Source organism: Talpa occidentalis, unplaced genomic scaffold (genome assembly GCF_014898055.3).
Source record: "Talpa occidentalis isolate TD23 unplaced genomic scaffold, MPIMG_talOcc4v2.1 talOcc4.10, whole genome shotgun sequence".
Taxonomy (NCBI): Eukaryota; Metazoa; Chordata; class Mammalia; order Eulipotyphla; family Talpidae; genus Talpa; species Talpa occidentalis.
Genome location: NW_023600993.1, coordinates 61,251,981 through 61,265,494, shown reverse-complemented (window position 1 = coordinate 61,265,494; position 13,514 = coordinate 61,251,981). Strand labels below are relative to the sequence as shown.

Sequence of the window (13,514 nt, the reverse complement as noted above, 5' to 3'; positions counted from 1 at the left end):
TATGAACAATCCCAACACAATTGCATACAAATAAAAGGACTGGTATAAGAACCAGTTTTAGAAATGGATAATCATCCCTTTACTCTTAAGATTTGAAAACAAGCAAACAAATAATCTTAAGTGATGAATATTTTATAGATATGTTTAAAGATTTTGGTAATACAACAAAGAAGTCTCATGGACATTTTTGTATTCCTTAAAATAAGAAGGCTCTCTCTTTTGTTTAATGAAATTTTACCAATGGTTAGTTCATAATTTAAAGTAAACACATTGGTTATATTCTCCAAATATCAAAATGGACAAGATAATTGAAGTTTCTAAAACTTGCAATCATCATAAGCATAGTAAATACATTTCATAATGATTTCATTATTCTGTTCATAAGTCATTTATTATTCATTTGGTTTTTTTGAGTCTTTTATATAAAAATAAGTATCATTCTGCTCAGATCTGAATGTCTCTTTGCTATCAAATATTTTCCAAAGAGAGCTTCAAATTCCACACACTAAGATCATATTTTATCTATATTGCAAAAAAAGAAGTTTGATTTAAGAAAATAGAATGTCCTCACAATGGTCTTATAGCTTTTGTGCATCTCTCTTACACTGGGGATTTTTAAAAATTCGATTTCTTTGAAAGATTTTTTTTCTAAATTTCCTTTTTTTATTTATTAAATTGTTTTTCTTACATCATTGTAGTCCCCATAGTTCTCCTCCACCATAACACCCATTAACATTCACCATATTCCTTTGTGTTCTTTCCTATCCTGTTTTGACTTCTACCCACTTTGCTGTATGCCTCAGTTCTATGGTCGTGCTAGTTTTGACTTTTTCTTGATCTTTTGTTTGATTTCTCTAGATTCCACATATAAGTGAGACCATCAGTTTTTATCTTTTTCTTTCTTATTTATTTCTGCTAGCATAATCCCTTCCAGCTCCATCCGTATTGCCACAAATGGCATGAGTTTTTCTTTTTTTTAAAAAAACTTGGTTTATTTTTAAAGATTTATTTATTTTATACAAGAATTGGGTACAGGCCAGAGATGGGGGCGGTGAGAGGATTCACCAGAGACAGAGCAGGGAACAGAACAGGCAGATGGACCGAAGTACACTGCTGAGGAGAGCAGCGGGCAAGACAGGAGTGGTCTGTCCTTCCATGTGGGTTTCTCCCTGGCCAGCCGGGAATCAAACTTGTGCTACAGTGCTGCGGACTGCTTCATAGGTTGCGTCTTAACCCCTGCGCCACCAGGGAGGCCCGAGTTAGTCTTTTTTAATCACTGAATAATACTCCATTGTTTAAATATACCACAAGTTTTGGTCATTTCATCTATTTGGGGGCATTTGGGTTGTTTCCATGTGTTGGCTATTGTAAATAGTTGTAAATAGTGCTGCAATAACCACAGGAGGGCAGATTTCCTATTGAATTAGTGTTTTGTGTCCTTGGGGTAGATTCCTAGAAGTGGAATCACTGGATCATATGGTAGTTCCATTTTTAGTGTTCTGAGTAAACTTCACACAGCTTTTCATAGTGACTGGACAAATTTACATTCCTACCAGCAGTGTAAGAGGGTTTCCTTTTTCTCCACACACTCATCAGCATTTGTTTCAGGTTTTTTAATGTGGCACATTCTTATTGGAGTAAGGGGGTATCTCATTGTGGTTTTGATTTGCAGTTCCCTGGCAATTAGTGATATTGAACATTTTTTCATATGCATTTTGGTCATTTGCATTTCTTCTTTAGTGAAGTATCTTTTTAGTTCTTCTACCCATTTTATGACTGGGTTGTTTGCTTTGGTTAATTTGGAAGATTTTTAATAACTCTAGTTATGGTAAGATTTGAGTCTAGAACTTGTTTTAGAACCAAGAGTGCACAATTTTTTTTTTATTTTATATCTATATGTGTATATATTTTACATCATTGTTCATTTTTGTACAATGTTTGATTCCTCCTCTCAGATGTAATCCCCATAAAATTTCCATTACTATTTCACCCAAGAACTCTCACCTAGTCTCTTTTTTTATTTTTTATTATTATTTTTTTAATTTTATACATCATTTTATACATCATTTTTCATTTTTGCACAATATATGTATTTTCATCTTGGTTATAGTCCCCATACAATTCCCCCCCCTTGTTTTCATCTTACTCCCTCCTCCCGCCCCCATAGTGTGTCTCTGGTTTATAGTTTCTTGTTGATTTTGATTTTTACATGCAATTTGCAGTAACACGGATGGAACTGGAAGGGATCATGCTTAGTGAAATAAGCCAGAAAGAAAAAGAAAAATACCAGATGGCCTCACTCATAGCAGGAATTTAGAAAACCCAAATAAGGGACCAGGAAAAAGACTAATTACAATAAAGTAAAAATCAAAATCACCTAGTCTCTTGTGCTCTGCCCTCCCCTGTTTTGATCTGTCTCCCTCCCTCTCCTGCTGTATGTCTCCGATTTATAGTTTGCCTGCTAGTTTTGTTTTTTGTTTTTTCTGACTTTGTTTGGTTTCCCATGTTCCTCCTATAAGTAAAGCAAATTTGTGTGTCATCCTTGTGCAGGGGCCCTGCTAATCTTCTCTTTATTGTTCCAATGTTAACGTCTGTGCTACTGAAGCAAACAGAAGAGGATACAAATTTTGTGTATCATTTTGGTTTCTTTGCCCTTTGCCCCCATGCCCTTTAGCAGTTGGAATTTGTTCCAGCTGTTGCTATTACCAAGAAGTGGTCTGGCCCTCATGCAGTTGGCCAGATGCAGTGTTGTAGATTTTAAAGACAAACTTAAGAAGCTGTACTTTCAATATAACATAGAATTCTTCTTCCTCTCTTCCCTTAAAGTCATCCTCAGTAATGTGTCTGGTGACAAGGAGAGACCTTCCTCACCTTGGGTCCCATTCCATGAAAGAGCTCCTGATGCCTACAAAAGATGTTTCTCTGTGTGTGTGTTTGTGTGTGTATGCAGGTGCACCTGCACATATGCAACTATCTGCTTGCTTGTTTAAATTATAATTTATAATAACATTAAAATTTACCCAAAAAAGCAAAGACAGGACCTAAATATTGAGGAGCAGACCACCACATCACAGACCCACAGGACACACAGACAATGAATAAAGTACAATAAGAAATTGCAAATACAAAGAATTCACTGAATGTAAACTGCAGCAAGACTTATGCTTACAGCTACACTTGGAGACATAATAGAAAAGTGCAACTCAAGAAAATAATGAGCTAACAGCCCAAATTAAGCTAGAAAACAGCAGCAGATTAATTGTCAAGAACTAGAAGGGGAAATAATAAAGATTTAAAAATATTAAGAAGAAATAGAAAATAAGGGTAGAGTAAAGCAATGAAGTCACATGTTGGTCCCTGACCCACCTGAAAACATAGATGATCAGTGGGAAAATGGATCAAAAATAGAAGAGACACAGATGAATTTTATTGGAAATTGAAGGACTTAATCACAGATGCAGACATTTTTTTAAATAGTAAGTAGGGGAATACTATGAATAACATTTTGCCCCAAATTGGGATTAATAACATTTGCCCCTATAATTCATATTCAATATTCTACATGTTCAACACATATTCAATAACTACAAAGTATATTACCAAAACTGACTCAAGGATAAATAGAAAAACTGAAAGATCTTGTAGCTATTAAAGATGACGTGCCAGTAGTTAAATTCATACAACAGAAATATCCAATACTCCTAATAGTAAGTTCTATCAAACTTTCAAGGTATGTATCAGTCCAATGGTAACATGGTTTGACCACCACATGTTTTTTGATTTCAAAAAAAAAAATTGCTGCTAGTCATTGCTAGTAGTCTATGGGAAGAGAAATGTGAATTTCATTTACAAAAGCCAGTTTTTTACCCCATTCTTTTTGTTCCCCCTCTCTTTAAAGTTAGGCTCAGAGCTCTCCCAGTACGGAGAATCCCAAGGAAATTCCTCCATTGGTTCCTCATATAATACCAATGATACATCAAAATGCACCAAAATGACTGTACATTCACACAATCAATGGCACCCACTAAGAAGTGGAAGAACCACAAGTCATAAGTAGCACCCATTAGACTGCTTACTGCCACTCACTGACATGGTCTGTCTTTTAACCCTTTGAAGAAATAACAATTGCCTTGCATAAAAAAAAAAATAACACTTTCTCTCTCTCTCCTCATTTGTAAGTCACATATTGACCTCCTTATTTTATGCTTGCTGGCATTGATCTGCAAGGACTCTCATATTATATTTGATTTCAAACCTAAGCTACAATCACATTGACCTTTCTTCTCTAGTTTGCCCCAAGAACACTCTATTTGGTACAAATTATGTTGAGATGATGTCTATGCTGCCAGTTGAGGCAGAGAAGCAAGTGCTAGACCTTCAAGTCCCAGTCCAAAGGAGAATTTGGAGCTTAGCTGGCAGTAACACCCTTCGTGTTCTGTGGGACAAGTAGGTGGGAAAGACCTGGGCTCTGAGGGCAGCATGCCCAGCACCAGGCACAGCTCCTCAGTGCGTCCTCTCAATTTTCACTAGTGTTGCCTGCCACAGCCAGGCACCTTGTAGTCCTGGAAGGATAGGCGGGTAAACACTACCCTACTAGTTGTCTCCTCCAACATCAACGCAATAGCTCTAGATACCACTAGGCATCCCATAACTCAGTTCAATTCTGACACTCCCCAGAGTCAGCACAGACCTCAGAAGTTTAAAGGCCTCAGTCCCACAGACTGACTGCAGGTCAGAAAAATCAAAAAATAGTGCATCCCAGATTACCCAAACTTCTGTCCAACTTGACCACAAATACAGTCATTCCCACAACCCCTGCTCTTTCAGGTTTGATAATTCACTAGAACAACTCACAGAACTCAGGAAGCACTTCACTCACATTTACTTGTTTATAATAAAGGGTGCAAATGAACAGTCAGATGGCAGAGATGCATAGGGCAAGGTGTGGAACTTGGTGGGGGGGCACAGAGCTCCCCTGTCCTTTTGGGGTGCATCATGATGTGTCCAGCACAGAAGCCTCTCTGAACTCTACAATTTAAGGGGGTTATGGCAGTTTTAATTCCATAGGTATAATTTATTAACTCATTGGTCATTGGTAATTAATTCAATCTCCAACTATCTCACTTTCGCAGAGATTGGGGATGGGGGAGGCAAATTCCCACCCCTCTGATTATGCTCAGAAGAAAAAAATAATACTGGATCATTTTGCTTATAGGAGGAATATAGGGAAACCAAAGAAAGGGTCAAAAAAAAAAAAAGAGACAAAACTTGCAGGCAAACTGTAGATCTGAGGCATACAGCAGGGGAGAGGGAGGGAGAGGGATCAAAATGGGGGGGAAGAGCACAAGGGACCATGGTAACTGTTGACAGGGGGTGTAGTGGTGGAAGACTTATGGGAACTACACCTGAGGGGAAAAATCAAAAAAAGAATAACGATGAATGAAAATAAAAATGTTTAATAAAAAATAAATTAATTAAAAAAAAAACAAAGCAAATTTCCACCCCTCTACGACTGGATTTTCCTGATGTCAACTCCCTCTTAATGCTATCAGGGCCAGCACCTGTTATGTCATAAATATATGAGAGATATGTATCATGGCACCCAAGGGCTTAAGAGACGTATGCCAGTAAGCTGAGACAAATACCAAATATTTGTCTTTATTATACTCCCACCAGTACTTGAAGGTCTGCTGGTGACTGCTGTGCTACAGTGAGGTGGGGCGATGAATTTGTGCAGACTGGGGCCTGCAGCGGAGTCCCCAAGCTAGTGTGCTGAACTGAGCAAGGATGAAGAGGGGATAGGAGGAGCAAAGCTGTCGATGTCCATCTCAGGCACATCCTTATTGAGTGCCATTCTCTCTTCTCTAAAACCAGGGTGAAAAAGAGAACAGACCTAACTGGAGCCTTCAAACTGGACCCTCTCTACCTGAAGCACAGTCACCAGGATTCAGGTAAGCCCTGGCCTTCTTTTCTATTGTCTCTGTCCAGTTTTGTTGTCATCAGAGCTATACCAAAGTGCCAGGGAGCCAGAAAGGAATCCTGTTCACAGAGATCTCCCTGAGGGGGCAGGGGTGAGGCTTTGGACTTGTTGGCACCCCCACTCCAGAATTGCTCAGCACAGGAGCAGCAAGGGGAGATGATTGGCAGCACACATGGCTATCAATCCTGATGGACACCTCCAACAGAGAAACCTAAGATCATGACTGCCTGGTATCTCTCTGAAAGAGCTTACTTCCACTTATTATCAATTCCAGTGGGGCCAGGGGAGGTGGGGAGGTGATGGTGGCAGGGGAAGATTGTTGAGTTGCAAGATGAAGAGTATAAAAAGTGAAGGGTAATAGAATGAGGCTTCAATATGGACACCTGCAAAGTCTGGTGGGGAAGCAATGGGCAGGTAGCCTGAGAGCAGCTACAAACATCTCCAGAGACATTTCTCCAGAGGTTACTCAGGACTTCTTCATGCATCTCAGTTCCTCCAAAACGCAAACTAGTGCATCTAAGGCTGTCTTTTCCTGTGAGATTCCGCAGTGCCTACTTCCTCCCTGTTAAAATAGTACAGATTCCTTAAAAAAAAAGGCTATTAAGAAAAAATACATGTGGTCCTGATGAAATAAAACGCATAGGGGCAGCCCACAAATGTTTGGGGGGAAGAATCGGTGTGTAGGTTGGAGGCGCAGGGGTGAAAAAAGACAGCATGGAGAATAGAAAAGGGGGATTTATTGAAATGCTTTGCTGAGAGGAGAAGGGGGCAAGACAAAAAGGGCTATCATCACAGACAGAGAGGAACCCCAGGCTTTATTTACACTCCAGGTATTGCTGATTGGTTAAGGTGACTGGTTTTGGGTGTGTCCTGACTACTGATCTGAATTAGCAAAATAAACCATCAGTTTAAAAGCCCAGTTCCCATGGCAGTCCTGTCCACTCCTTTTATGCATTCAAGCCTCCCAAATTTGCTTTCTGGGCAAGGAGTCAGGGGTTAATTTTAAAATTTAGCAGTGAATCCCTATGTTTATTGCAGCACAATTTACAATAGCTAAGATATGGAAACAATCCAAATGCCCCAAAACAGATGACTGGATCAAGAAGGCGTGATACATAAACACAGTGGAATATTACTCAGCAATCAAAAAAGATAAACCCATGCCATTCCTAGCAACATGGATGGAGCTAGAAGGGATCACGCTCAGTGAAATAAGCCAGAAGGAAAAAGAAAAATATCAGATGGTTTCACTTATATGAGGAATATAAAGGAGCCAAATAAGAGAGCAGGAAAAAAATAATTATAATAATAAAAAAACAAATTTAGCAGGCAAGTATAAATAAGAGACATTCTGCAGGGGAGAGGGAGGGAAAGGGATAAAAATGGTGGCAGGGTAGCGGGGAGAAGGACTATGGTGATGGTGCATAGGTGAATTGGTGACTACAATTTACGGGGACTACACCTGGGAGGAATAAGCAAACCTTGTACAAAAATGAACAATGATGTAATAAATATATATATAATGTATATATATAATAAATTTAATGTGAGAAAAAAATAAAATTTAGCAGTGATACCACCATGACGAGAAGGAAGCTTTCCACTGCCACAGTGATTGGCTTACTTTCATCCATTTGCTAGGCAGCTCCTCCCACAAGGAGCTCCTGAGAACCTATACCTGAATCACTCGCAAGCTCTCTGCCGCCAGAACTGTGCCCACTTGGCTCACTGGGGCACAGCGCAGCCCCTGGAGGGAAAGGCAGGCTGAGTTGTGAAAGTTCTGTCATCTTCACTTTGTTTTCTTAGATAAAATGGATACTTGGGGATCCTGGGGGGCCATGGAATGGAGAATATTTGACCCACCCTCCTAATTTATTGATGAGGAATCCTGTGGAAAATAATGTGGAAAATAATGTCATTTTGACCCCTGTGGAAAATAATGTCATTTTGAAGACGATGGCAGAAATGGAAGCGGCAGCGACTAAAGTAGAAGCGCAGCCACTGTCTCCTCACAACCAGACACAATGTAAACATAGAAACAAGATTCTATTCTGCTCAGAACCTAAAACTGCCTTGGCAAATAAGTCTAGTCTAAAAAATATGGAAATGGCATAAAATAATGCAAAATTATGAACCAGAACTGTCAAAGTTCTCATATTTTTCAAAATACATTTCATGTTTGAATAATTACAATCTCAGTTATCATCATGGCAGTTTAAAACCAAAATGTCCCTTCTGACCATTTATCTACTAGCACTGGTTTTGACAAAATTAAGTGAAGATGCTTTGTTTGATATATTGAACAGAACATGTTTTGACAATGTACCTTTCCAAAAATCCCATTGAACGTGTGCTAGAAAGTTATTGATTCATTAATTAATCTTTTTTTAATGGGGGTGGAGGGGTGGAGTGGGAGGGGGAGCTAGGGTCCAGAGATGAAGCAAATAAAATATGTGGCCTATGTTGTATTAATCAATGGCAGATAAGAAAATCCATTTAACCAGGCACTTCAGTTTGTTAAAGTTTTATAATTTTTTTAAAAGATTTATTTTTTATGTGTAGAAGTGGGGTATAGGCCAGAGGTGTGGGGGATGAGAGGATTCACCAGAAACAAAGTGGGGAACAGAACAGGCAGACTGATGAAATACACTGCTGAGGAGAGCAGCGGGTGAGTCAGGAGAGGTCTGCTGCGCCATGTGGATAGCTCCCTGGCTGGGGATCTAACTCATGCTGCAGTGGCTGCAGATAACTTCATAGGTTGCGTCTTAACCCCTTGCACCACCAGGGAGGCCCAAAGTTTTATAATTTTGAGGTGAACTTTTTTTAAAATCCGAATAGACTTGGAGATCTCTTTATGAACTAAAACCATTATTCATTGTGCTAGTCTCAAATGCATTTGCTCTAACTTGCAGAAGATTGATTTATGCAAATTATATGTCTAAATTTCCTTAACCTGGTTACTTTGACTTATTGGGAGGGATTTAGAATATCTCTAAGGCATCATCTCCAACATAGGCTGTGTGTTTTCTGTGGTTCCAGGTTTTATACAGTCACTTCCCCCTATTTTATTTTATTTTTATATATTTTTTAAGATTTATTTATTTATTTATGCATACAAGAGCTGGGGCACAGGCCAGAGATGCGGTGGGGGGTGGGGGGTGGCGGTGAGAGGATTCACCAGCAACAGAATGGGGAACAGAACAGGCAGATTGACCGAAGTACACTGCTGAGGGGAGCAGCGGGTGAGACAGGAGAGGTCTGCTGTGCCATGTGGGTTTCTCCCTGGCCGACTGCGGATCGAACTTGTACTTCAGTGGCTGCGGATAGTTTCATAGAGTGGTATTTAACCCTTTGAGCCACCAGGGAGGTGCTATTTTATTTTATTTTATTTTAAGATCTATTTATTTATGCATACAAGAACTGGGGTACAGGCCAGAGGTGTGGGGAGTGAGAGGATTCACCAGAGACAGAGTGAGGAAAAGAACAGGCAGACTGACTGAAGACACTGCTGAGGGGAGCAGCAGGCGAGACAGGAGAGGTCTGCTGCGCCATGTGGGTTTCTCTCTGGCCTGGGAAGGAACTCATGCTGCAAAGGCTGTGGATAGCTTCTGTGCTTAACCCCTTGTGCCACCTGGGAGGCCCCACTATTTTAGCTCCCATAGGGCAGTCCTTCCCCTGCAGTTTCAGTTCTCACTGATGGCTCCAATTCAACACCACCTCTGTCAACACCACCTTCTCTTCTGATTCTATGCCTGCCCTAGGGGTTGTAGAAGTTTCCTGCTTTGCTAATTTTCAATTGCTTCCTTATCTCTTTGTCCTTTCCTTCTCCTCTTGATAGGAAAGTAGACTCTCCAGAAGGTATGGCCACTGCCTTGTCTCACATCTCCTTAGATGGTGGAACAGGAAGACAGAGGAGCCACCAGGGAGGCCCTGCAACAGGAGTTTGATCCTGAGCCAGCCAGGGAGCAACCCACAATGCGCAGCAGATCTCTCCTGTCTGGCACAATGCTCCCCTCAGCAGTGTATTTCAGTACATCTGCCTGTTAATGCTCCCTGGTCTCTCTGCTAAATCCTCTCATCCCCCTCACCTCTGGCTTACATCCCAGTTCTTGCATGCATTAATAAATAAATCTTTAAAAATAAAACAAATTATACAAAGTGAATAAGAATTCAACAAGCAAGTTTTGGAAGAAGCTGGAATAGTGCAATTCTTCCCTTTATCTCCTTATTGCTCTCTAGTTTTTGAATTAGTTGTCTTTTCTTGCTCTGATCCACATGGCAGATAATATAGCTAACAGTATTTTATATTAGATATTTTACATTAAATATCTATTGTTACTAAAGAAAGATTAACCTTACTCTCTTGGTCCTAAAAGCAAAATGGTAGGAAGAACTTGTTGGCCCAGTTTGGTACAAATGACTGCCCTTACACCAATCAACCATAAATAGATAGGCAAAGTTAAATATGAATGTGTAATCTCCAGCAGGAACCATGTGAATAGAATTGGACAAGAGGCAGTTCCTACACAAAAGGGACAAAACAGACAAAACATTAGATGTCTCTTGCAAAGACTGACTTGGGATGGTGGTACCTGAATTAGAGATAAGAGGGATTCATAGACTTAATGGTGAAAATCATGTACTACATACAGTTTTTGTTATAATGATGTACTTCTGAAACCTATATGTGTTATAGTCCAATGTTACTTCAAAAAAAATTTTTTTAAACAAGGATTCAAGGAATAATTAGGGGAAAATCTACAGGTGATTTTCTTGGGGGAAGGATTGGTGAAAGAAAAGAAGTTAAGAGTGACTTTGAGGTTTCTGATTTCCTGTCAAAAAGGGAAAAAATGGTATTTAAATCAAATCAAATTATCTTAAACAGAAAAAATAGCAAAAAAGCAAAATGTTGTTCAAGAACAATGAAGGAATTCTCAGAATGGATTTAAGCCAAGGACATCTGATTAAACTTTATTGGGCTCAGAATTAAAAAAAACAACAAACAAAAATCCCCACACAGTATTTCTTTTATTTTATCCCACTTTTATAGAAAAGCTGTTTCCTATCAAAATATTTGCTATGGCTATTTGAGGCCAAAAAAAAAAAAATCTGCTTTTGCATTTTCCCTAAAAATTCTATTAATCAACACAAGCAATGACCCATTTTGTTTTTTCTAAACAGATCACCAAAAATTAACTTAACATTTTATTTTTTTTGACATTAAAAATATTTTTTTGGAAAGTTTCAGTTTCAGAGAATGGAAGCAAAATTTTGATCAAGGACATCATATATTAATAATGAACTATGTAGACTGTTTCATAGTAAAAAAGTTTCTTAAAAACTGAACATACTAGAAATAAGCATTATTATGAAGGTGCACATTTTTAAAAATGAAAATTTTAAATAATATATTAAAGTTATAGAATATAAATTATTATGCTTATTAATGAAAAGATTTTATATTTTATGACAGAGCTGCCTTGAAAGAGTTGTTTATATTTCATTAGTGTCTTTTTTTTTTTATGTTGGATAGAATTGACAGATGGGAAATATAATTCCAGAGTGTCTGCCAAATTATGACCATGAATTACTTAAATTTGTCAGAAAAAGATTGACTGCTGGCAGATATGCATTAAAAGCAAATCTTTATGTAACAAAAAAAAAAAAAAAAACATGTTTTCAACTAGATGAAAGTACTCAAGCAAGGAACGGATGCTTTGAATATGATAGTTGGTGGCATTATTAGTAAAATCACCCTGCCCAGCAGACTTACACTATATTCCTGGTGGAAAAATTCCACATATATTTTTATTTTATTTAAATTTTTTTTAAAGATTTATTTATTTTATTTATATAAGCACTGAGTACAGTCAGAAGCGCGGGAGGGTGAGAGAATTCACCAGGGCCAGAGCGGGGAGCAAAGCAGGCAGAAGGACCGAAGTACACTGCTGAGGGGAGAGCGGATGGCAGGAGAGGTCTGCGCACCATGTGGGACCCTCCTCCAGTGGCCGGGGAGCAGCTGGGGATTGAACAGGCGTCGCAGAGGCCGCGGGCAGCTTCGCAAACCAGCGCTCAACCACTGCGCCACCGGGGAGGCCCCATATATTTTTAAATATGTGAGAAGGTAATAGTATCTAGAGCAATTAAAGTAGGCTTTCTCAAGAAATTTGTGTTTTGTGTCCTGAATTGTGCAATTCCATTCCTAAGTATTTACCCAAAGGACACAGAATCATTAATTCAAAAGGGTACCTGCACCCCTATGTTTATAGCAACTTTACATTTTAATAGTTATCCACTGGGTACATAAGTATATATTTTGTCTGGATGGATTTCATTCTAGTGCTATTAAATCTTCTTCATTGTGAAATGAAAATATGCTGAGAGTTTTTTTAAGACCCATTTTATTCAATAAAATCTCTTCATTATTTAACTACTAAAATAAAACCTCCCACAACTGTCCATGCCACCCTGGTGGCCTACCCTGCCTCATACCACATACCTCCAGATTACCAGGTCACAGGCCACTTTGCCCCCAAGAGTCGTAAGATGCCTTCCTCTCTCCATGGGGAGCCTGTCTTCCCAGCCCACCCCTTGTAAGCAGTGGCCTCTCACTTGTACCTCAATTGTTCCTCACAGCAGCAAGTCTAGCATACAGCCAGGTTGCTCATCGGTTGCTTGTATGTGTCCTTCTCTCCCATTAGAACCTCTGGCCCCTAGGGTAGACTGGGGTCCTGCTGCCCCTGCTGGCACAATGTGGACAGAGGGAGTGATGACTGTGGTAGCAACATCAGGAACAACAACAGTGGCAGTGATTGGGGTTCTAACACATCCCTATGCTTGATTTACACTTTGAATATATTGTTTCATTGAACCCCTGCCAACATAAATAACTGACCCATGGTAGATGTTGAACTAGAACCCAAAATAAAGGAGAAAAAAAATTATAACAAATTTCTTTCACAATGTAGGTGATGGAAAAGTGGCCACACCCGATAAACTTTATATTCTTTCATATAAAAACTGCACATTTAGAAAATAAATAGCAAATAGAAAGTTCCCATAATCCACCATCCAAATGAAGATGTTAATAGGTGGTTGTATTTCTTGCCAGTCTTTGCTTACACATTGTTTGTGTTTATTTTTTTTACTGTACACTATTTACAAATTAGGAAGCTGCTCTCTCCACATATAATATATATTTCATAGCTGTAAAGACCTTCTAGGCACATAAGACGTGTTGAGTAGTCCACAGTGTAAGTAAAACCATCATAGGAAATTGCTGACTAAGAGAACTCTGAGGTTCTCTATGTTGACAGAACTGTGCTAGAATGCTTCTAATTGAACCAGTTTTTCATCCAGTTTTTCAGGAAGCAGGTTCACTGAGGGGTGGAATCCTTCTTTCAGTAATTAGGTGGTTTGGCTGTAGGTACTACTGTGTCAAATATCTTTTACCTAAACTTCTAGTTGTACCATCCACCAGAATTTCCTACACTGAAGTTCTGTGCTGTCCTACATGGCAGGCGCTAAGCTGCAA

At 39.1% G+C, this 13,514-nt stretch overlaps 1 protein-coding gene and 1 pseudogene across 1 annotated transcript in view; one reads left to right on the top strand and one right to left on the bottom strand.

The window, feature by feature from the left end:
- The window catches only part of DDC (dopa decarboxylase), a 112,022-nt gene that overhangs the window by 83,891 nt on the left and 14,617 nt on the right, over positions 1 to 13,514 (top strand). Inside the window, 1 exon segment of the mRNA XM_054695867.1 lies at positions 5,875 to 5,951. Within this exon segment, the coding sequence (XP_054551842.1) occupies positions 5,875 to 5,951 (77 nt within the window).
- Positions 2,515 to 2,608, bottom strand: LOC119237814 (U6 spliceosomal RNA; annotated as a pseudogene).